Below are 24,489 nucleotides of genomic sequence, written 5' to 3'. Positions count from 1 at the left end.
AATAAAGAATAAATTATTAAATAAAAAGAAAAATCACAAAAAACAAAACATTTACATAAAATAACTATATATTTGAATGTAATAAAATATAAATAAGTAAATTATAATGAGTAATTCATTTTCTGGTTAATATAAAAATTTGATTAACTTTTTTGCTTATTTTTAAAGTACACTTTTTAAGTTTACTAAATATCTTTTAGTGTAAATGTAAACAGTAAACATATTTTTTAACAATTTTTTTTAATTAAATTTATGAAGACATTTGAAAAGTTTGACTTCAGAAATTACTATTTCAAGGTTAGCCATTATTATTTGTAAAGCTCTAAGCTCAGTATAATCTGCAGAATCATCAATTACTAAAACATTTAAATGTGGAAAATTATTTGGTACCATTTCATAATCCAGTAAGTTTTTATTTGAAATGAATGCCACATTAAGATATCTTAGATTATTACAATATTTCACAATATTATCAGTAGCATTATTTGTGAGTTTTGAACATCCTTCAATATTAAGAGATATAAGATTTTTTCCACATACTTTTACTATCGCTTCTAACCCAGAGTCTTCTAAATTAAAACAATAGGTTAATGCAAAACAAATCAGATTTTGTAATGTTTTATTATTTGAATTAAAAGTTTCTATGAAATCGTCATTGTTCAGTCCAATTCCTTTTTCAATTTTTAGTGATTTCAGTTGCAATAATTTAGGAAAAGTATTAAGTTGTCTACCAGAGAATGTCACTGCATTTATTACATGAAGATCCTCCAACCATTTACAATGAAATATTGCCTGAAAATTTCAAATGAAAATAATAAAATTCATTAATTTACTCATGTGTTACCAAAAATTTGTATTATGTTTTACAAGACTATAAACAAAATAAAGTTCATAAATCTATTTTTGTTACCAAAAATTATGACTTAAAAAGATATATGACGTGCTTTTATATAATTTTTTTTCTTCATAATAATGTTTTGGTAAACAAAGCTTAATTGCAGTTCGACTCAATCGAGTACACTTTAATAAAATAATAATCATGGTAATTTACCAATTAGTGGAAGTGTGTTTCTGATCCAATGTTTTCATTAACTATAATCCAGTCTCGTATGATACTGCAGATATTGTTAATTGAGGTGATCTCCATTGTGCAGGAGGCACTTGATGAGCTCCAACCAAAGTGCTTTGCCAGGAACAGGAGTGTTTACTGGTGGTACAAGGAAGTAGAGGAGCTTTGAATAGAGTGCCTCAGAGCAAGGCGATGGCCGCAGAGGCTACTCAGAGGCAACAATAGGATGGGCATCCTTCATGCTAGGGAGATGCTCGGTGAAGCTAGGTGGACTTACAGAGCAGGTATCAGTTGCATTAAGGAGAAGCAGTGGACTGACCTGCTCAATGAGGTCGATGCAGATGTGTGGGGGAATGGTTACAAGATCGTAATGAAGAAGTTTGGTTGTTCTCTCCCCGTTCTGACTAAGAAGCGAGTGGATGTGATAGTCAAATTATTCCCAAAGGTGGAACGGGTGCCTTGGAGGGATATTGCCCTGGATGGTGTAGTTCCTCTGTTCAAGCAGGATGAAGTGGTTGCAGCAGCTAAACGTGTCAACCCGCGTAATTTTCCCAGTCTTGATAGCATCAGCGGTGAGGTGGTGCAGGTGGCCCGGGCGAAGCTTCTTGATGCATTTAATTACTGGTTGACAAACGAGTTTCTGCCGGGAGCATGGAAGGCTGTCTGGCTGGCTCTGATTGAGAAGGGGAGTGACAAATTTGGTAATGCTGCTGAATATCACCCACAATGTGTTTGTTAAGCATGGTCTACAAGCTTTTCAAGCGCCTCCTTGTGGGTAGATTGACAGCCGAGTTGGAAGCTGGGGTAGGCATGGTGGATGCTATCGACTGAGTGATGCAGCTGGTTGATGAAGCTGCTGTGTGCAGTTGGCGGACTAGGAGAACACCAGTTGGTATCCTCCTAGATGTTGAAAATGCCTTTAATAGCCTGCCCTGCCGTGTTATTATGGATGAGCTTGAGATGCGTGGTGTGAGCGCTTACCTCAAGCGGTTGGTCGGCCAGTACCTGAGCGAGAGGTTTGTAGTCGCCAGCACGGAGGGACTGTCAGCACATGAGGTAGGGTGTCCCGCAGGGATCAGTACTCGGTAGTTTGCTCTGGAATATTGCTTATGATGGTGTGCTGAGGATCGAGTAGCCGGAAGGGGTCACTGCAGTCAGTTTTGCTGATGATCTGGCACTGGTTGTTGTTGGCAAAACATAGTTGGAGTCGCGGAGAAGGGCACTATGACAATCCGTATGGTGAATGACTGGCCCGCTACGAGGGGTCTGAAGCTTGCAGAGCAGAGCGGCGGTGATCATGGCTGGGAAACGTAAACTTGACCCCGTCGCCTTACGTACCGGTGCGACCGAAGTCCTAACCTCGCGTAAGGTAAAATATCTTGGAATGTGGGTGGACCATCCGAGGTTGTTCCAGGAGCATGTCCCAGAAGCAGTAAACAAGGCTAGGAGAACGGCTGATGCCCTAGCCAAGCTGACGCGGAATCGGGATGGCCATCCACCGGATGAAGGAGGCTTCTTGCTTCGGCGATATGGTCGGTCTGCCTGTACGGAGTACATGTTTGGGCTAGGGTTCTTAGTACTAGACGGGCCAGGGAACTCCTGGACGGCTTGCAGCGGATCGCTTGCTTTACGGATCGTACGTGCCTATAGGACGGTTTCCACCGCGGCAATGTTTGTTATCGCCGGGGTGCCGATCCGGAGGAGAGGGCGATGGGACAAAGGGGTGCTTTGCCAAGTGTCGCTTGCGATTGGCTTATTGGGCAGTGGCAAGAAAGGTGGCAGGTGTCGCAGACAGGTGGATGGGTAAGATACATCATCCCAAAAAGCAAGGCCTGGATAGGGAGGTCGAGAATGAGTAGAGTTCTCTGATCCCTGTTCGTCCCCCTTCATGTTTGCTTGTGAGCCTTAGGGGGCTCCTCTATATAAATTGATGGAATCGACTTAAACATGTTGTTATTTGATTATGTATATTTAAAAAATGGTTTGTGTATTCTTTGGGTGCCATTGTAATTTGTGTTGCGGTGGTGTTAACGTGTCGAGTAGTTAGTTGTACTAATTTTTTGTGTTTCCTCTTCTTCCTGTTTAAATGCATAGTGGTGGTGTAATCATGCTAGATTACAATGTCTGTTTTTTAGTGGAGTTGGTTGTATTATATAATTTAATGCTTCTACGTGTTCGTTTTAGTATAGCACTTCGAGTGCTACAGCAATTCGTGTTGTGGTGGTGCTATTGTGTAAGATTGTAATGGGTGTACAATATGTGTGTTGGGTTTCATCAGGTATAAATTTTCTGCTTCTCGTTCTTCATTATTCCACAAAAGGGGGAAAAGTATGAAGGATAATAAATATTGTTCAGTATATGAAAATTGTACTGAACATTTATTTGCCATTGTGTGGCAGAAAATTATTCGGGGTGGCTGTTTGCTTCAGAGGTGGTGACCTCTTGCAGGGTGGAGACTGAATTAAACTTAAAAAGCGGGTCCGGTCTCCACCTGGTACAAGATATTGTTAATAGCAATCATTCTGAAATACTAATCCCGTTTAGTGTAAGGTAAAATATATTTAATCTGAATTGTGTTTATTCATTCAACATATTTTTGTTATAACTTAATAGGAGGCATATTCGTAAAGTAAGGGCCGTCGGCTTTAAATATTTAAATATTAGCGGGTCGTTTCATGCTTACAGGGCCATATATCGGCCATTCACGAAGCCACTACAGTTGTTTTGATTCAGCAGTAGTTTGCCTGCTGGAGAATATAGATCGCAATGTACGTGACAATCGTTTCTTCCGCCAATTGTGAAGTGCGCGCTGTGAATAGATTTTTGTGTGCAAAAGGATATTCAGCTGCTGAAATTTATCGGGAGTTGTGCTTCGTTAGACAATGGTGTCGAGAATTTAAAAATGGTCGCACAAATGTGCACGACGAAGAGTGGAGTGGCAGGCCCAGTATTCAGAACGACAAAATCGTTGAACAAGTGAACCGAAAACTGCGATGTGATCGGCTATTGACGATTAGTGCTCGGGCTGATGAATTTCCGCATGTTGGAAGCACCTCTATCTACACGATTGTCACAGACAAAAGTTTGGATATCACAAATTGTGTGCAAGGTGGTACCGAAAATGCTTACCGTCCAACACAAAGAGCAAAGAATGTGCAGTGGACAAGCGTTTTTTAACCACTATCGACAAGATGAAGATTTTTTTTCCCAAGTGTTACGGGCGACGAGACGTGGATATCCTACACCTCTACAGAATCGAAACAACAGTCAATGTAGTGGCACCATTCAAGTTCTCCAAAACCGAAAGAGTAAGTAATTTCCGTACTCGAATCGAAAAATGTTGGTTACCGTTTTTTTGGGACAAAAAGGTCGTCATTTTGGTTGACTTCGTGGAACGTGGATCAACAGTTAGTTACAGCTCACGTGTACTGTGAAACACTAACCAAACTGAGACATGCAATCCAAAATCGACGACGCGGGTAACTGTCGCCCGGCGTAATTCAACTTCATGATAACACGCATTCTCTCACCGCTGCCTCAACCAAGAAGATTCAAGATTTTCGTTGAGAATTTTTTGATGACCCAACATATAGGCCTGACTTTGCATCTAGCGACTACTTCCTCTTCTTGCATTTGAAAAAGTGACTTGGTGAAAAACGGCTTGAAAACGACGAGGAACTCGTCGAACTGCCGTTGTCAACTGGTTCAAATCCAGGCGGCTAACTTCTATGCAGAGAGGTTATAGAAACTGGTGCAGCGTAGAACTGAATGACAATGTGTGGAAAAGTGAAGTAGATATGTAGTAAACTAAAACTAAGTAAAAACCTTTCCTCACGAGTTAATTTTTTTTAATGACCAGGTGGCCCTGACTTTATGAATATGCCTCATATATTTGAAAATTTTCATTTGTTCAAGCAATTAGTTCATGACCTAGTGTAATAGTTCTTAAAATATCTCTGCATATTCACTATCGTTAACATTGTTGTACGCAGGTATGTCATTTTCTAAGAGTTATATGAAATTAGTAAACACTAAATTTGAAAAAACAAAATACTGAACATGCATAAAATGGAGGCTAATATCGTGAATGACCAGATATTAAATTTTTTACTACGTAAGAAAATCATAATCCTTAGTACCAATGAAGTAGAGAGGGCTAGATCATATTCTTGAATAGATTTCCTGGAAGTATATTTACAGTTATTTATGTCACAATTTATATTGTTTTAAGAAAATGTCATCATGGTGATCTGTGCACATAACATCATTGGATTACCACTGATGCTTAAAAGATTTCTGTGAAATACATTGTATGTATATTATTTAATTACATTCTAAAAGTGAACTGGTGTTTTTCACCATTGGTGATGTCACCTTTCTTTGGTAGAGTTTAATTATAATTAGCATTAAACATTAAAGTTTAGTTTTTTTTTATTTTTATACATTTGAAAAACAATAAAATTAACTATAGACCACTAAAATTAAATAACGAAAATCTAGATAATATTTGGATAAACATATTTAATTTGTCTGAAAATTATTTGCTTAAGTAATATACTTCGTGTAAAGGGTATGGACTTTTCAAACCCATATGTATACATTCAAAACAGACTGTACAGATAAAAAAGGTTATTTAATTAACTATGGTTTTGTTTGTACTATTAACCTTGCAATTGATTATAAAAGTAAAATCAATTTAGAGTAAGAAGAAACAATTCCTAAGAATTATGGTTACAGTTTTCCATTGCTTTGAGCTACAATAGTTTTGATGAATTGGATTTTTAGGCCATATAACTATCACAAGCAACTTCAAAAAAAGCTGTTATTTCTTTTCTGGAATCATTCCAGAAAATGAACTGATCTTATGGTAATATCTGCAGAATGGTTTTGAGATTATTAAGAGACAAGTGTTAATTTCTTCCAGTCCCATGACTTCTAATAATGATTTTTTTTGCAAAGTCATTTTAAAAACAGATATTTTGATCCTGTTCTCCATAAATTTCTTTCCTGTGCTAATTTTTTAAATTCAACAGATTTACTACATCCTACAACCCCAGATCTGATGCATATATTAAAATTTTTGTCTTGCTCTGTAGTTACTCCTACTTTATTTTCTATCCTTATATTTGGTCCTATTTAACAGATCTTGCAAAGTGGTGATTTAACTCTGATGAAGACATTGACAATACAATGCGAGAACAGTTATGGCATTTCGTACATGAATTTTTCAACAAAAAGTAGAGGAAACTATGTTATCTTAGTGTGATATGATATGATACATATTTACATGACTATATATAAAAACAGATTTTCCGGAAAATAAAAGGATTATCATATGTATACTCCTCACATTGTGTTTTTTATTCCTCACCAGTAATTAATTTTTTTACTGCCCCTTGCACATTCCCTATCAACTAGTTTTATCTCATGCAAGTTACAAACACCTTTCCTATCCCATTCTTATTAAAAAAAACCCTTCATTTTAAATTTGAACAATCCACCTAAATATTCAAAATCTTTTGTACAACAGATTCCAAATGCCTAAGTTTTTCTTATGCTTCTGATATCGTACTTAGTTTTTATCCTTTGACATGTTATTACTTCTTAACAAACATTATACTCCATCCATTAAAATCTAATTTCTCGTTATTGATCTTTCTCATAGGTTTCATTGCCTTAGTTTTAGTCTCAAATGATTTTCTGTTCCAGCAATAAATCCATGTTTTTTAATACTTATGTGTACATAAGTATTTCTATATTATATTTTGGTATTTGTCAAAAGAACAGTGTGACATTTTTATTTTCTCTTCTTGGCTAGTAAGTATACTTTAAAATTTGTTCTTCAATTCCTATTTTGTTTCTTCATCATCCAAAGTGGAAATTAAAAGGAAACTCTTTGCTTTTGTTAGACAAATTTTCCTTAAAATTAAAAAAACTGTTTTATGTTACATTATCAATTGGCGTTTCCAGATCTTCAAATGCCTGGTAGAAATCCGTTATTCCCCGCTAGTAATGCAGTAGACCTCCCTAAGTAGACAAAGTATATTGACCCAGTACAGTTTTATTCATCTGTAACCTATCCTAGAAATTTTAGTTTTATGGTTGAAATATTGCTGCGGTTTACACATTAACCTGCTCCTGTTTTTTTTTTTTTTTGTAATAATGTAATAATTCACTTCTTTTTTATCTAAGGATATATAAAATGAAAATGAGTGTGCTGTATGAATAACTGTCCATCAGGTTGGCCATCTGTTAACTCGCTGTCGCAAATCAGTTGTTAACAGCTGATTTTTTAAGTCTAAGGTTCTGAGATTCAAATCCTAGAAAAATGTTAGATGCTTTGTAAATTTGAATACTAGAAAATGGATGCTAGTGTAGTTTGGTGGTTGGGGTTTTAATTAACCACTTGTCTCAAGAATGGTTGGCCTGAGTCTATACAAGACACCTTATTTACATGTAATACATATCATTCTCATCTTATTGGGCTGTGTGGGGGTTTGCTTATTGTTCACTGTTGAACAGCTTGCAATGTTCATGTTAAGAAATATGAATAATTGGTGAATAAAATAAATTAATATCTGTTGCAAGATTGTGTCTGTTAATGGCCATCCAGTTTAATACAAATTACTATAAATATATTAAATTTAAAACTTATTTAGTTACTACTGACTGACACAATTAGTATAATAAAAGCTTCATTGGAAGGTCTTACGCTATATGAGGATGAAGATAAGTAAGTACAATCTAAAGTTAAAGACTTCAGTGAAGATTGCAAAGTTTGAAATATTTCCACGACAATCTCGTCTGTCAGAATTGGATCAAACACATTACTATTAAAAAGTTTCAAATTCTCTAAATGATGACAGTTTAAAATTATTTCCATTAGTCTATTGTAATTTAAATATTCTTTATTTGCAGATAAAGTAAGACTATGTAATTCAGTCAGTGAAGCAATGCTTGTATATAAACTGAAAAATAAACAATAAATATATATATATATTTTTTTCATTATATTTCACATTTCATAGATGAAATGAAAAGAAGTAAAAATTGATAAGTCAATAATTAAGTTAGTATTTATTTATTTTCAATAATACATAAGAGGGTTTTGCCCCGTACAAATACTCCATACACAAATTAGAACATATATTTCTTTTACTTTTTCAGAATTAATAATTAATGAGTAATCCTGATACTAATTATAATATTACTTAACTTAATCATACTTAATTTAACATTGTTTTATAATACAATTTAATATTTGTTACTTAACTTAATTTATATTATTTGTAAAAGATGAAAGATTAGGTGTCTACAAGGGTCTTGCCCATTTTGTGGCACCATCCCTTTTCTATTAATCTTTTTAGTTAGAGTAAGGGGAAAAGTAAACAGTTTTATCTTATATAGGATTAGTTTTGGTTCAATTCATGATTTACTCTGGCGGAAACTCATCTTTTCTGCAGTTAAGTATAGAGAAGATCAATCGTCGTCAAATAGTTGTTTACTAATAAACCTTTCATCCAGTGCTACTCGTTAAGTTATATATGTAAAAAATCTATTACTATGTTAAGACCAATAGTATAAATCATGTAATTACATGGAACATACTTTCAGCATCATCAATATTAAATTAGCCATCGTCTTAGTAGCTTTAAGAAAGCGTTTAGGTTCCTACTGGTCTTTATATGATTAGGAAGTATGTTATACAATCTAGGAGCAGTACTTGAAAAGAACTTCATATAACTCGTTTTATTTGCTCTGGGGACATATACATTCCTTTTACTTCTAAGTTCGTACTCAGTTATCATACTATCTCTATGACCACTTCTGATAAAGAAAATTTTCATTACTTTATAAACATATAAATAACGTAACAGTAATATAGACAATTCCCTAAATATTGGCAAAGAATGATCCGTAGTTCTTTTTTTAGTTATCATTCTAACGAATCTTTTTTGGAATTTAATTATGGAATTTAAATTTGTAACATAAGTTCCTCCCCAACAGCTGATGCCATAGTCTAGCCAACTATGCACAATAGCAAAATAAAGTTCTCATGGATATTTTTGGGGATAGTTTGTTTAAAAAATAAAATATCCTAAGATAGCTTAAAAGTTTTTGCTTTAATAGCGCAATATGATTCTTCCAGGTTAGACCACTATCTAACACAATGCCCAAGTATTTACAAATATCACGTTGTTTGATCTCACTACATTCTAAACAGTCGGATTTATTTATCACACATTTTTTACATTTATATTTTATTGTAAGTGGCAATTTTATTTTCCCCTTTAAGCAGAAGTTGATATACAAAGTTTTTTCAACGCTCAAGATCATATAATGATTTGAAAAGCATAAACGCAGTGCCTTCAAATCTGATTGCATGTCCTCAGCCACTTCTATCCAGTTGTTGCGGACATAACACAAGGCAGTATCATCTGCAAACACATATACATTACCTTTAAGCGAGCCGAACAGACACTATTTACATATATTATGAATAGTATGGCTCCCAATACGGATCCTTGTGGGACTCCATATTTTACCCCAGCAAAGTTACTTAAACACCCTTTTATTCTCACGCACTGTCGCCTGTTGATCAGATAGTTCTCAAACCAATCAAATGAAACACCTCTAATGCCACTCATCCACAGAATGCGTAGGACATTGTGGTCTACACAGTCAAAAGCTTTTGTTATGTCTAAAAATATATCACTCACACATTTCTTATCATTTGTGCCCTGAAATACTTGAGTAGTAAAATTTAAGAGCACCTTTTCAGTATTGCTCCCAGCCATAAATCCATATTGGTTTTTACTAAAAAAAGAAGTTTTATTGAAGTACGATATTAATCTGTTCTTCATACATTTCTCATAGATTTTAGAGAAGATAGAGAGTATGTTGTATATTGGTCTATATTGAGTAACAGAATTTTTATCTCCTTTTTTAAAGACAGGTATTACTACTGCTTTTTTTAAAGCGTCCGGGAATTTTCCAGATTGGAGGCTTATATTTACAAGAAAGGTTAAGACATGTGATATATGATCTACCGCTAATTTAACAATTTTTGAGCTTATTCCATCGATACCAGGGGATTTATTGTTTTTGAGATTTTTGATAATATTTTCAATCTCAGCATTAAGGACGGACTCAACGAACATTGATGACGCTTCACAGTTTATATTTGCCAGATCATTATTTGTATCGTTACAACTTTCATTTAATTGTTTACGTAAGTCACTTACATCATTTATGAAATAATTGTTAAATATGTTAGCTACTTGAAATGGTTCAGAGATATTTTTATTATTTCCATTATTTAGTTCAATAACTTTATCTTTTCTTTTTTGACCAGTTAAGGAATTAATTACTTCCCACTCCTTTTTAGAATTTCCTTTACATTGTCAAACATGTTATCATAGTATTTTTGTTTAGCCGATGTAATCTTAATTTTAGGTTTATTCCTATTATGTTTTATAATGTTTAATTAAATGTACGTTATTAGGGTGCGCTGTTGTTTTTTTGTATAATGAATTGCATATTGATATCATTTCACACAGTTTATCTGTTATCCACGGTTTTAATTTTTTGAATTGCTTACCCTGTATGACTAATTGAGTTTTAGATTCGTTTACAATTTCAGTAAATTTTCTTATGAAAATATCAAAAGCTGCTAACGCATCGTTATGTATATAAACATCCTGCCAGTCTACTTTAGCGATAAGGGAAATGAATTTATGACAATCAATTTTAACAGCATTCTTTTCATTCTCATTTTTAATAGTATTGGAATGTGTCACATTAGAGATATGCGATATCCCGACACCTATAAGACTATGATCTGTTATCTGCAAATGACTCACAGTTGAAACTATTTCATAATTATTTTTATTTTCTATTCTTGACAATAAGTGATCAATGCATGTTCCACTTGTAAGTCGTGTGGGTTCATTGACTAATGATTCAAATCCATGGCAGTTATAAATAGTTTTATATTCATCTATTAAGTGGGATTCGGAAAGTAGGTTTAAGTTAAAGTCACCAATTATTATGCAGTTATTAGAATTAATTTTAGACAGCACATCATTAAATTCATTTAAGAAGTGCCTCTTATCCTTACTATGTAACCTATATAGCGCAAGTATTGTATATTCAATACCATTGTGCATTAGGTCAATAAGAATTGCATCAGATGCAGATAGAGATAAAGAAGCCCTTCGGTAGTTCAATTTAGAATTGATATAAACAATTATTCCACCTGATCTATAACCTTCATTGTAATTAGCTATCATATCATAATTTTTTATATCGTATAAAGATACTTCATTTGACATCCAAATTTCCGATAAAACAATTAAATCTGGCATGTTTTTAAATTTAGATAAATTAACTAATAATTCATCAAAGTTCTTTCGCAGACTACTAATGTTTTGGTGCAGAATTTTAAATTCAGTTCATTAATTTATTAAAATTGGTAGAGATCATTAGAAATAAAAATTTATTTCAACATAAATAAGTATGCTTACGGTAATGAAGTCCTCTTCATTCCTAATCTGCACAACTTTGTCTTTTTCATTCTTCCGCGTAAGTATTTTCCCATCTCGTAGCCAGATGTACTTGTAACCTTTAGACTTTTTTGCCTGCCGAGCAAGCGCATATAGCCGTCTCCTTTGTGGACAGAGCGACTCATTTATGTACACCGGAGTATCAGTTGTAAATCCCATGTTTAATGTAGTGATAAATTTTTTATCTCGTTTCTTCTTCATGAAATTTTCCTTATCCTGCCTTCTGATGAACTTGACAATGATTCCGTCGGACATATTATTTTTCCCTGGCAATCTGTGACAAGCATCGATCATCTCATCCGTAATTTGGAAACCAATTACGTCTCCCACTTTTTTAATTGTATCAACATCTTCATCATCTTTTTTGGGGATACCATGAATTTCTATCATACTTTTACGACTATACTGCTCCGCATCCTCAAGTCTGAACTCAAGCTGTTTAACTTGTTGACGGAGATTATGGTTTTCAGCTGTCAAATTCTCAATTTTTTGAACATACTCTTCTAATTTTAGTGTCTGGTCAGCAATTATTTTTGAGTTATCATCAATCTTTTTGTGTAGGAGGTCTGACGATTCATTCATATCACTTATGATACGTTTCTGGGCTCTCTTTAATTCATTTATAGCGGACATCACATCATCAAGTGTAAAGGTGATTCTTTGTATAGCAGTTTCTAGTTGAAGATCTTTTCTTTTGCTTAAGGCACAATGTTCACATCTCCAAATTTCATTATTGAATATCAACAATTCAATGTCATCTTTGCTCATATTTTTACAGCTTGCATGAAATAATGTCTTGCAATCAATGCAAGCTATTTTACTATGTTTAGTGGTTATATTTTTATTACAAACTCCACATTTAGGCATGATGTTGGCGTAAACAGCAATGTATGAAGAACAATAAATTTTGAATAATAGACGGCGTATAGATCCTCTGTTGATATGTATTCACATCGAACGCAAAGTTAAGATTCCCTAAAAATACTGTTCCGTTTCATTATACAATTATCAAACACTACCGCGAAAATAAGACTCCGCATTTTACCACTTAAACACCAACACGCTAATCGCTCCCGATGTTTACTCCTCGAACTCTGAATTAATACAACAATTATATACAATCCATGTAAAAAGTGTAGAACTTGATATTCAGTGAAATGTTTAAGGATTTAAAATATTCACTCGAAATTATTTTACTGTATGAAATACTTATTTGTTAAAAATAATTAGTCATATATAATAATATTTCAGTTGTGGGTTTATCTTCAGAAGAATGAAATTCCTCTGAAGATTGTTATCACATTAAATAAACAAAATTAACTTTTTTTGAAATATGATAAGGCTCATATTAATTGAATCTTGAAAGAATTATTCATTTATCATCTTTAATATGTTTTCCAGTAGTTTCCTTCTATAATTACTTATAAATTCAGTATTTAATTACTTACACATTACATATATATATATATATATATATATATGTAATATATGTCATATGGAATGATTTTACTACCCCTTGAAGGGCATATTTTTGAGTTATTAATCAATCACATGTCCATACCTGTTTATCTACAATATATATATATCTTACCTTATAGAAAGTTAATTTGAGGAAGCCACCTGAAATAAAAATATATTTTCTTTCATCATCGAAACTACTAAGTTACACCCACTTTGTTATTTCATTCTGTAATATCGGTGCACAATTATACTTAGAAACGTAAAAATCAACTTAGATGAACGTAGAAAATATAAGAATGCTAGTGATGAAGAAAGTAAAAGGAACTATCGGCAATTAAGAAATGCTATAAACAGGAAGTGCAAACTGGCGAAAGAAGAGTGGATTAAAGAAAAGTGTTCAGAAGTGGAAAGAGAAATGAACATTGGTAAAATAGATGGAGCATACAGGAAAGTTAAGGAAAATTTTGTGGTACATAAATTAAAATCTAATAATGTGTTAAACAAAGATGGTACACCAATATATAATACGAAAGGTAAAGTCGATAGATGGGTGGAATATATTGAAGAGTTATACGGAGGAAATGAATTAGAAAATGGTGTTATAGAGGAAGAAGAGGAAGTTGAGGAGGATGAAATGGGAGAAACAAAACTGAGATCTGAATTTAAGAGAGCATTACAAGATTTAAATGGCAGAAAAACTCCAGGAATAGACGGAATACCTGTAGAATTACTGCACAGTGCAGGTGAGGAAGCGATTGATTGATTTATACAAACTGGTGTGTAATATTTATGAAAAAGGGGAATTTCCGTCAGACTTCAAAAAAAGTGTTATAGTCATGATACCAAAGAAAGCAGGGGCAGATAAATGAGAAGAATACAGAACAATTAGTTTAACTAGTCGTGCATCAAAAATCTTAACTAGAATTCTATACAGAAGAATTGAGAGGAGAGTGGAGGAAGTGTTAGGAGAAGACCAATTTGGTTTCAGGAAAAGTATAGGGACAAGGGAAGCAATTTTAGGCCTCAGATTAATAGTAGAAGGAAGATTAAAGAAAAACAAACCAACATACTTGGCGTTTATAGACCTAGAAAAGGCATTCGATAACGTAGACTGGAATAAAATGTTCAGCATTTTTAAAAAATTAGGGTTCAAATACAGAGATAGAAGAACAATTGCTAACATGTACAGGAACCAAACAGCAACAGTAATAATTGAAGAACATAAGAAAGAAGCCGTAATAATTAAGGGAGTCCGACAAGGATGTTCCCTATCTCCGTTACTTTTTAATCTTTACATGGATCTAGCAGTTGATGATGTTAAAGAACAATTTAGATTCGGAGTAACAGTACAAGGTGAAAAGATAAAGATGCTACGATTTGCTGATGATATAGTAATTCTAGCCAAGAGTAAAAAGGATTTAGAAGAAACAATGAACGGCATAGATGAAGTCCTACGCAGGAACTATCGCATGAAAATAAACAAGAACAAAACAAAAGTAATGAAATGTAGTAGAAATAACAAAGATGGACCGCTGAATGTAATAGGAAAATAATATTAAAATAATAGGAAAAATGTAATAGGAAAATAGGAGGAGAAAAGATTATGGAGGTAGAAGAATTTTGTTATTTGGAAAGTAGAATTACTAAAGATGGACGAAGCAGGAGCGATATAAAATGCCGAATAGCACAAGCGAAACGAGCCTTCAGTAAGAAATATAATTTGTTTACATCAAAAATTAATTTAAATGTCAGGAAAAGATTTTTGAAAGTATATGTTTGGAGTGTCGCTTTATATGTAAGTGAAACTTGGACGATTGGAGTATCTGAGAAGAAAAGATTAGAAGCTTTTGAAATGTGGTGCTATAGGAGAATGTTAAAAATCAGATGGGTAGATAAAGTGACAAATGAAGAGGTATTGCGCCAAATAGATAAAGAAAGAAGCATTTGGAAAAATATAGTTAAAAGAAGAGACAGACTTATAGGCCACATATTAAGGCATCCTGGAATAGTCGCTTTAATATTGGAAGGACAGGTAGAAGGAAAAAATTGTGTAGGCAGGCCACGTTTGGAATATGTAAAACAAATTGTTGGGGATGTAGGATGTAGAGGGTATACTGAAATGAAACGACTAGCACTAGATAGGGAATCTTGGAGAGCTGCATCAAACCAGTCAAATGACTGAAGACAAAAAAAAAATCCATAGGTGTTATGTTTCTATAAAAACCAGTTTTTTAAAGAAAAACTGATGTGCTATGTTACTATCACTGTTTAAAAAGACCAAAAATTTTAGAAGTACAATAAATTGAACAGCAAGATGACATCATATAATCACATTTTACCTTCCCATGATTCAGTTTTCATTTATAATTGCCCCATTAAATTTAGTAATAAAATCTTGCATATTTCTCCAAATATCCTTGATGTTAATAATAATAGTAATACTAGTTATTACTATTTTATTTCCACCTTACGTTCACAGTAGAAATGTAAACTTGATCTTTCATACCCTTTGTATTTATGTTAAAAATTGAACTGCAGTTAATTTTTTAATTTCATGTTTATTGTTAATTGTTGTTTGAAGCGGAACATAACATATGTTAAATAAATTGTAAAAACACAATTGTTGATGTTAATGGAAAAGAATCAAGAACACAACCTCTGGTATATTGTGACATTATGAATGCTGCCAACTTATGAAACAGTAATTTTCCTGTTATTATTTAAAATAGAAAGTGCTTTTTTTTATTGTAAAGTTTTTTTTTAAATTTCCTATAATTAATAGAGGTAGAATTATTAATAGAGATCCAGAAAAGTCTTAAAGATTTTTTAAGGGTGAGGTTCTGAACTGAAAATTTCCTTCGCTAAAACTGCAGAATTCTACTAAGGAGAAACCAGATTTTCAGATCTTTTACTACAACATTGTCTCAATATTGTAACTTATTGATCCTGCAAGTAAATTTAGAAAAAACTTCTAATATTACAATAAATGTTAGTGTTTAGTAATAGTATATTGCTATTTAGCATGCGTACTACAATAAAATAAGTACGTCAATTAATATTTATTTTCAGAAAAAAAAATTTACACTTACCCATCTGCTGAAAATATTGTTCCTTTAAGATTAATTTTACTAAGATAAATACATGATGTAAATAAATTCTCTAGTGCAGTTACATTAATGTGTTCTGGGCAGTACTTCAACGTAACTTCTTTTAGAGTACCATTGAATCTGATTTAAAAAATATGATAATATTAAGCAGAAATTGTGAAATAAACACAGAGAAATAAGCTAGATTTATTATTCTAAGAAAATATTAAACTGTTCACTTGACATCATGTCTAATTCATGTTACCTTTAATTAAATTAAGATAATTCATACAAATTTTGAAAAATCATCTTGTATAACCATAGTTAAAATTTCATTCAACTTCATTGTTACTTCTATACTCAATATTGTTATAGTGAGATAATCCTGCATGACAGGAGTGTAATGACAGGAACACATTTCATTAATTACATTAGGGTTACATACATCACATTAGGGTTACTACTCCACTCATCACAGTAAGACCTGCTCTTCCATTAAAAACCCTAGTTAAAATTTTAAAACCAAATTAAAAAAATTCTTTCTGATAAAAAAGAAGTAATTTAAAATTTAATAAATCAAAACCAAGTTTTTAAAATTTGTTTTGCTTATATGGGAAGCATAACGACCACTGTTATGGTCATAAGATATTAAACACAAAATACCGTTGCAGGCATTAGTCCCATAAGAAATTGTAACTTCTATAATGTGTGGACACTGCCTGAAAATGACAACAGTATTGCTACTGTACACAATGCTTATTATAAAAACTGCCTGAAAGATTCTAGGTATTATAGAACTATCAGATTGTACTCTTTCTAATTCATATCAGTATGAAACAAATTGCTGACTGAGGTTAAATCCCAATTGGATAAAAAGCATAGTCAGTATAATGTGGACTATTAGGCAACAGTAGGTTTGTATACTTTGTACTTGTACAATATAAAATCCTGATATAATTCAGTTAAATGAAAGAATTTGAGAAATAAAATTTTTTCAACTTTTATTTTCAATTTTATGACGCACATGTAGGTTTTAAAATTCAATGTTACTAACAAAAGAGATACTTAAAAAAATGACTTAGGAAAAAAGCAAAACAAATCAATCAAATAAGAATATTTTCCATGTATTTTAATGTTTAGATGGTTTCTCTGATTTTAATGTTATTACATAAAAAATAATAGTATATTAGATATTTTAATAAAATACTATTGTAATCCAATTATGCGTCTAGTTGTACTCAACTATGTACATCAAAATGTGCTAAAAAAAGTGGTAATTTCTAAAAGATAGAAAATTTCACTTATATCTAACTAGACAACAAAATAACCCATTTCACAGCATAAAAATTTCACAAACAAGAAAGGTCATTAATATGCTTCACTTTCTATTAATAATGATGTAATCTCTGGTAGATTATTTAAAAGATACCCTGATGGAAAGTCTTATTCTCTAAGACTTTGGAGGTTGGCATCCCTATGGGCCTAGCCTCTGCAGCTTTTCTTCCTACTACACAGAGAACTGCAAAACACTTTCACTATACATATATACTATGCTAGGAACATTACACAAATTACAACATGTACTCTTAACAACTATATAAACAACATTCTACACTATTTCTTCTTTCCCTTACACTCTGTGATGTTGCGACACATTACGAAACACAACTGTAACCCAAACTGGAACTACATAGTGAGTCTTTAATATCCTCTGGATACCTGGGCAAACTCAGTTGTATTTAGCTCTAGTTCCAGTACATGTATGCTCTGCGGAGTGGTCCATTATTGCCGGTACTCGTGGGAACCGTATGTCAGTCCCAATCTCAAATCCTTCAGTGGTTGTTGGTCCACTTGAAATCAACAAATCTGGTAGCCTTAAAAGACTTTGACTGACTGTCAGCTGAAGATGTGATGAATGATGAAGAAATAAGAATGTAACAGAAAAAAGTAAATTATCTAACATGTGTTTCCTTGTGGTTACATATAAAGAGGAAGGTAGATCGTTTACTAGAGTTTCTCCTTCTTTTAAATAAGTGTGTAGTTAACAACTTGTGGTTCATCAAAATCTATCTAAAAGCTTAGGAGTGGATCAGAATCTAAAAGCTTCTGAATGAGTTTAACAATAAAGAACAGTGAAAATAAATAAAGATAAAAACTGTGAAATAAATATTCCTAATTACACAATAAATATAAGTATAAATAAATATACAGTGAAAGAACAGTGGAAGCTTTTAGTTATATGAGACGTTCTTAGTTACATGAGAATCCTAGCTCTTAGATATATGAGAAAGGACAAAGTGATAGTGGAGCCTAACAATGCACTGAATTCCAGCAAGGGAGTGATGATCTGCTGTGACTGATTTATCAGAAATATCTGAAGAGCTGTCACCACAGTCTGTTTCACCTATGCAGAGAATCATGAGAAAGGAGGCCATCATTCTCACTTATCTTAATCTTCTCTACTCCAACTGTTCCTGAGCGCTTAAGGGATCGTTGCATAACTTCAATCGTAATCCTATGACAGAAATGCTCTGTGCCTACGGCAATGTCGTCCAGTATTTCGGTGTGCTAAGCAGAAATTATGGCAAAACTCTGTATATACCATTTTTCGGACAACTCCTCGGTTGTTTGGAGAAATGTACGGACCAAGGTATGGAAAAAGGACTAGTAACCAACGCAGTCCTTGTTATCAGGCAAATTGATGTGGCAAACAGTTTGGATCAGTTTTACTAATATCATTCTACTGTCCTGAGTTTATGAGGTAAAGTTGCAGGTAAAAAGAGTGCTTTTTATTATAGGAGATTTTGAAAAATGAGTTAAACATTCCCTTGTCCCTTGATGAGCTAAGGTATGCGTTGAAAAATTCCCGTGACACTTCCCCTGGAAATGATATCAGGTTCAGTATGCTACCTCACTTGCCAAATTGTGCATTACTACATCTTTTGTCTATTTACAATAACATATTCTCTGATCAGGTACTCTGTGCAAGTTGATGGAATGTTCAATAAACCATCGACTAGTGTGGTACCTTGAGAGAAACGCCCTAATTGCCCCCAAACAATGCGGTTTCCGCCAATGTAGAATAGCTATCAATCATGTAGTTGCCCTTGAATCTGTTATTCAAAACGCCTTCCTACTTCACTAGTGCCTGGTTGCGGTATTTTTTAATATGTAAAAGGCATTCGATAAAGATTGGAATAGAGGAATCATAAATAAACTGCATGAATGGAGTACACAAGGACATCTCTTTGCATTTTCAGGGGTTTCCTCAGCAGTCTGACCTTTCGAGTTCAAGATGGAACAATGATATCCGGAAGTTATACACAAGGAAATGGAATACCACAGGAAAGTGTCCTAAGCGTTATTTGCCGTAGCAATAAATAGTTAAAATGCGTGCGAGAACCCGTTATGTGTTCATTATTTGTTGACGATTTCTCAATTTACATAACATGTAGAACTTTAGCTATTAACAAGAGGCTGCTCCAAAATACAATAACCCGTTTAGAATCGTGATCTAAAACAACTGGATTCACGTTTTCTACAGTGAAAACGAAATACATCTGTTTTTCACGCTTGAATTAAGATAATGACCCTCAATTGTTTTTACGTGGTGAACCAGTTGAAGAATGCACACGGGTTAGATTTTTAGGTACGTGGTTCGACCCACGAACAACGTCATAACACATTAAAAGGAACTGAAGATAAAATGCTCAACATGCATCAAGTTTTATCTAATATTCGATGGTGGATTTGATCGAGTATACATGTTGCGCTTCTACCGAGCTCTAGTCCGTTACCGCTTGGACTACGGCTGTGTGATTTATTCGTACGCTCAGACCACTACAATACTAGATTCCTTACATCATTAATTTATCCATCTTCCTGTTGCAAGATGTATGAGAAAATTAAATAAAAAGATGGATAAACAAAAGATTTTGTTCAAGCCCTGTGATAATTTGGTGGTGGAGAGTGGTGATCAATCTCTTTCAAGTAGACGGAATCAAATGATCTGCACTTACATAGCTCATATTAAAGTGCAACAAAATCATCCAACATTTGATGCGGTATTCTCTAACAAACATCTGATTCAATACGAAGAACAGCCGAGATCTACTGCTGCTGATGCACAAGCATCTGAGCTCTCACCGCCTTTTCTCAGTTCTAAATACACAATTATCTCCAGTCCTTACTGTTGCTCCATGTCAATATAACAAAAAGATTACTAATCTGGTTATCACACAAAACAAATAACCGATTATAAATAACATGAATCCTGATGTTATAGTTTATACGGATGGCTGTAGAAACGTTAATTTAGTTAGTTGTGGCTGACAATAGAACATACATGTTTGGCCTTCCCAGCAAAAGAGGTCTGTTTTTTAATTGGGTTGCTTCTAACAATCTTGTGTGTTTCCTGAAGAGGGTTGTTCATGATGAATCGCAAAGTGAATGGGATGCAACCAATGAACAATAAACTTTGCCCAATTAAGGAGTCTCACCATGGAGCTCCTCATGAAGAAATAACTGCCGAGAGGTTAGTTAATCTACCATTTGTAAATAGGGCACACTAGGTCCACTCATGGATATCTGATGACAGGAACAGATGCACCACCTGGTGCTTGCTGACTAACAGTGCACCACATCCTTGTGTGGATTGTATCTGTTAAGTGGCATCATTACAAATTTAAACTAGAGGCTAACATATGAACTATTCTAGGGGATTATGAAACGAAGTTATGTTATGCTTTATGATTCCTTTCAGCTGTCCATTTATATTCAAATATTTGAATTACTGTGTTTTAATTGTTTATGCCATTTGCTGAAAAGCAATGATAATTTTATTATCTTATTATCCTTAGCATATGCTGCAAGTTTTTTCATTTTAAGATGGATATTAATTGTTAATTTTTAACACTTAGTTTTTTTTAAAACAAATACATCATGTCTGGGCGATGATAATATGAAAGATAAAATTAAAGAACAAAAAAATAAAAAAAGATTATCTTTCACAGAAATATTTAAATAATGCTAATTAAATTTATTATACCTGCATTTTTCTCATACTTATTTAAGATATACTGAACTATTTTTAGCAAAATTGTTTCTCTATTGTGTACCAGTTTTATATATTTATTATCTAATAAATTACTTTTATGAATTAGTATGGTCTATAATCACTTCTCTTTTTTATTCATAATAATGTAGTTTGAAATTGAAATGCTGTACTACTCAAGGTGTTTCAATGGTTTCCCTTGATCCTTCATGGGAAAATGTTGGAACAGTTGCATTTTATTATTCACAGTATAGCAGATCTACTACTTCTGTATGATGCATATAATGTGTTTTGTTTATGTTAAGCGGACTGCGAATAAAACAAATACTGATTCGAACTGATAATTGTATATTAACATGTTCATGATTTAATTTAATTTGTATTACATTGTTGAAAAATATATATAATTTAGTATGTACATATCTACTTTATGATGTGTGAATTGATTCTTCAAATGATAGATTGGGACTGGACTAGATGAGACGAGATGAGACTGGCGGACTGACTGACAGACAGGCAGATTCTAATGCTGAGCTGGCTTACATAGTTTAGATGAAGCTGAGTGAATCACCAGGAGCTGTGTGCGGTACAGAGCCTAGTGAACCACCAGGAGCTGTGTCTCAACATACTGCTGCCATAATTAAACACATCTTACGATAATATAATAAGACTGAATCCAATATGCTTGGCGACTAGGCTGTATCATATGGTTGTGTGTTACACACTAATAATTAATGAATAAAAATACATGTTTAATAAAATAGAAACAAATTGTTGAAACGAAGGAAAAACTAATATTTAACATCACACGGTGCCAGACAGCAGTGCTGCTTGAACATAGTGTATAATCATGTTACAATCTGAATAAAGTATCCATTTATTTTTAATGTGACCACCAGAATTATCTGCCTAAAATGACCCCTTTCTTTGGTCCAAGCTGACAGAAGAGGGAATTTCATGCTGAAGGTCAGTAAAACCTTACAAAAAGAAATCTTTTGATATAAAAGATAATAAACAGCTAACGTAACTTTTTCAGAGCTATAACATAAAATTGAATTCCATTTAAATAAAGATAGCCTAGGCAAATTATTAATATATACCAAGCTTCATAAATTCTGAAATGGTCAATTAACTCTGCATGTTTTCCTTGTTTTAATAGTTTAGCTGTGATTTGTGCAAATCACATGTAAAATTCATTTCATTACATGTTTGGCCTACCAAGCAATATCATAACATTGTACACTGCAAGGCAAACATTACAAATTTAAAATATCCGTAACTGAAAAAAATGATTTCTCTCAAGTTAATGAAATTTAACTGAATATTTGTTGTATCAGTGAAAAATGATTTAAAATATGAATCTGGGAAGTATGAGCAATAAATAAAAAAAAAGCATCTTATCTTTAATATGGTGTATATTATATGTTTTCTATACAAAGAACTTTGGCCACATGTCTGAAGTACCATTTGCATTAGCCCCAACAGCAATAAATATAGAAGATAGATTCTACTTTATGTGTATTAACCAATGGATGATATTAAATCAGTAAGCACTTGAAAAATTACACAAGTTTTGATTTTCTTTTAATTCAAATTTTTAAATGAATGTTGAATATCTTGGTTCCAAATTCTGTGGAATACTCGTGAGTTTGATGATTGACACTACACATACCAGTTTTGAATGATCATATGATAGGTGCCATGAATCATGTTCAAAACTCCATCATGTTCAAATCACTTTTATCAGTCTATGGAGGCAAACTACAACAATGGGTATTCCAGCTTAATACAACCCAAGGAAAACTTAAATTTAAATTCCAAATTTCCATACCAAAAAAATTACTTAACCACTTTCTTTCAACAAAGATATGCCCAATAACATCTCTCAAATAAATTAATTATGCTAACAACATAAAAGATTTGTTAATACAATAAAAAAACAAGATTAAAAGAAAAGGAAATGAGTAATCAAACATATTGGACAAATCTTACATTATGTAAATTAAAACAAGTCCATTAACGCAGATTGTAATTGTAAATTCAAAATTTAACTATAAGACAAATAGGTAAAACTTTTTATCAAGTTAACTGTGACAAAGAAAATTCAATATAGAAAGCATGATATGCTGTAACTGCACTAGAGCAGTGTTTTCTATGATCTGAACGTCACATCCCATTCAAACACCACAATGAATATGCATATGCTACAACTTACACAATCATGTGCCTCATGCAGGATTCTTCAAGATAGCTTACTCCATGATAATTGCAAATTCACATATTTGCATCGTTCCACCCAACAGTGTATTATTTATAAAACATTTTATTAAAAATATTTATCTCACACCTCATAATTAAAAATATTAAACTAAATTACCTTACTTTTTTCAGTACAATTACCTGCATAAATGATCAATAATAACATCTACTTCAGGAACAGATACAAGCTCAATTGCTTCTAATTCAGAAGCAGACTTTAAAATCTCACAAATCTTATTAGTTGAAGCATTATTTCCTTCAAATTTAAGTTGTTGAAGTAATTGTTTATTACTAGTTACAGTTGTAGCCCATTTTTTACACACTTCCATAACTTTTAAACATAATTCTTCTTTGTCCAAATATGAAAATATTTTGATCAATATTTCATCTGCTAAATCATTTATATTAGGTGCAATAGTTTTTTTTTTATAGTATGATAGTCGGTACATTGTTAATTATGTTTACTATACACTACAAAAAGAAAATATCAAAAAATAAACAGGAACTAGAATATAGGAAGTTGAAATAAAAAATGTTCCTAACTTGTGGAAATTTTTTTGAGTAGTCTAAACCTTTACTCAAAAAAATTTTTTTACACTTTTTGTGTAAAACTTTTTACACTTTTAAACTACGTGAAAAATAACACTTAAGTTGTTAGCCTTTGGAAAAAACAGCATTTTCTGGAGAATCAAGAAAAAAGTTATTCCTAGATTTTCTCTAATTTACTTTTAAAAAAGAAAAAAATTATGAATATAATTTTATGAACATCAGTTCTTCAAAAATTCTGCTTTAGGTTTCTAAATGTATTATAAATATAATTTTATGAATATCAGTTCTTCAAAAATTCTGCTTTAGGTTTCTAAATGTTTAATTTCCACGGTAATATACTATGTGAAACAATCAAATTTAAATCTTCAACAATTATTGTCTTCAAACAATCAAATTTAAATTTTCAACATTTATTGTCTTTAAAGAATCATGAAACAAAAATGTAAT

The 24,489-nt window shown here is 32.7% G+C and overlaps 1 protein-coding gene across 1 annotated transcript; it reads right to left on the bottom strand.

The window, feature by feature from the left end:
• Positions 1–206: 206 nt before the first annotated feature.
• Positions 207–8,031, bottom strand: LOC142320380 (uncharacterized). Its single transcript, XM_075358088.1, has 2 exons — positions 7,782–8,031; positions 207–792 (listed from the first exon to the last, which is right to left on the bottom strand). The coding sequence occupies exons 1-2, from the start codon at positions 7,950–7,952 to the stop codon at positions 241–243; spliced, it is 723 nt and encodes a 240-aa protein (XP_075214203.1). The 5' UTR covers positions 7,953–8,031; the 3' UTR covers positions 207–240.
• Between the last annotated feature and the right edge of the window lie 16,458 nt (positions 8,032–24,489).

The sequence above is a fragment of the Lycorma delicatula genome, chromosome 2 (assembly GCF_047948215.1).
Source record: "Lycorma delicatula isolate Av1 chromosome 2, ASM4794821v1, whole genome shotgun sequence".
In the NCBI taxonomy this organism is placed as follows: Eukaryota; Metazoa; Arthropoda; class Insecta; order Hemiptera; family Fulgoridae; genus Lycorma; species Lycorma delicatula.
This window is presented reverse-complemented; position numbering and strand designations above follow the sequence as displayed.

Bases quoted from the DNA above. Each gene is read 5' to 3' on its own strand.
- LOC142320380 (XM_075358088.1), bottom strand. From the start codon at position 7,952: ATGGAAATAATTTTAAACTGTCATCATTTAGAGAATTTGAAACTTTTT. The intron at 793-7,781 runs GTAAGACCTTCC...TGAAATTTTCAG, and splicing joins TATCTTCATCCTCATATAGC to GCAATATTTCATTGTAAATG.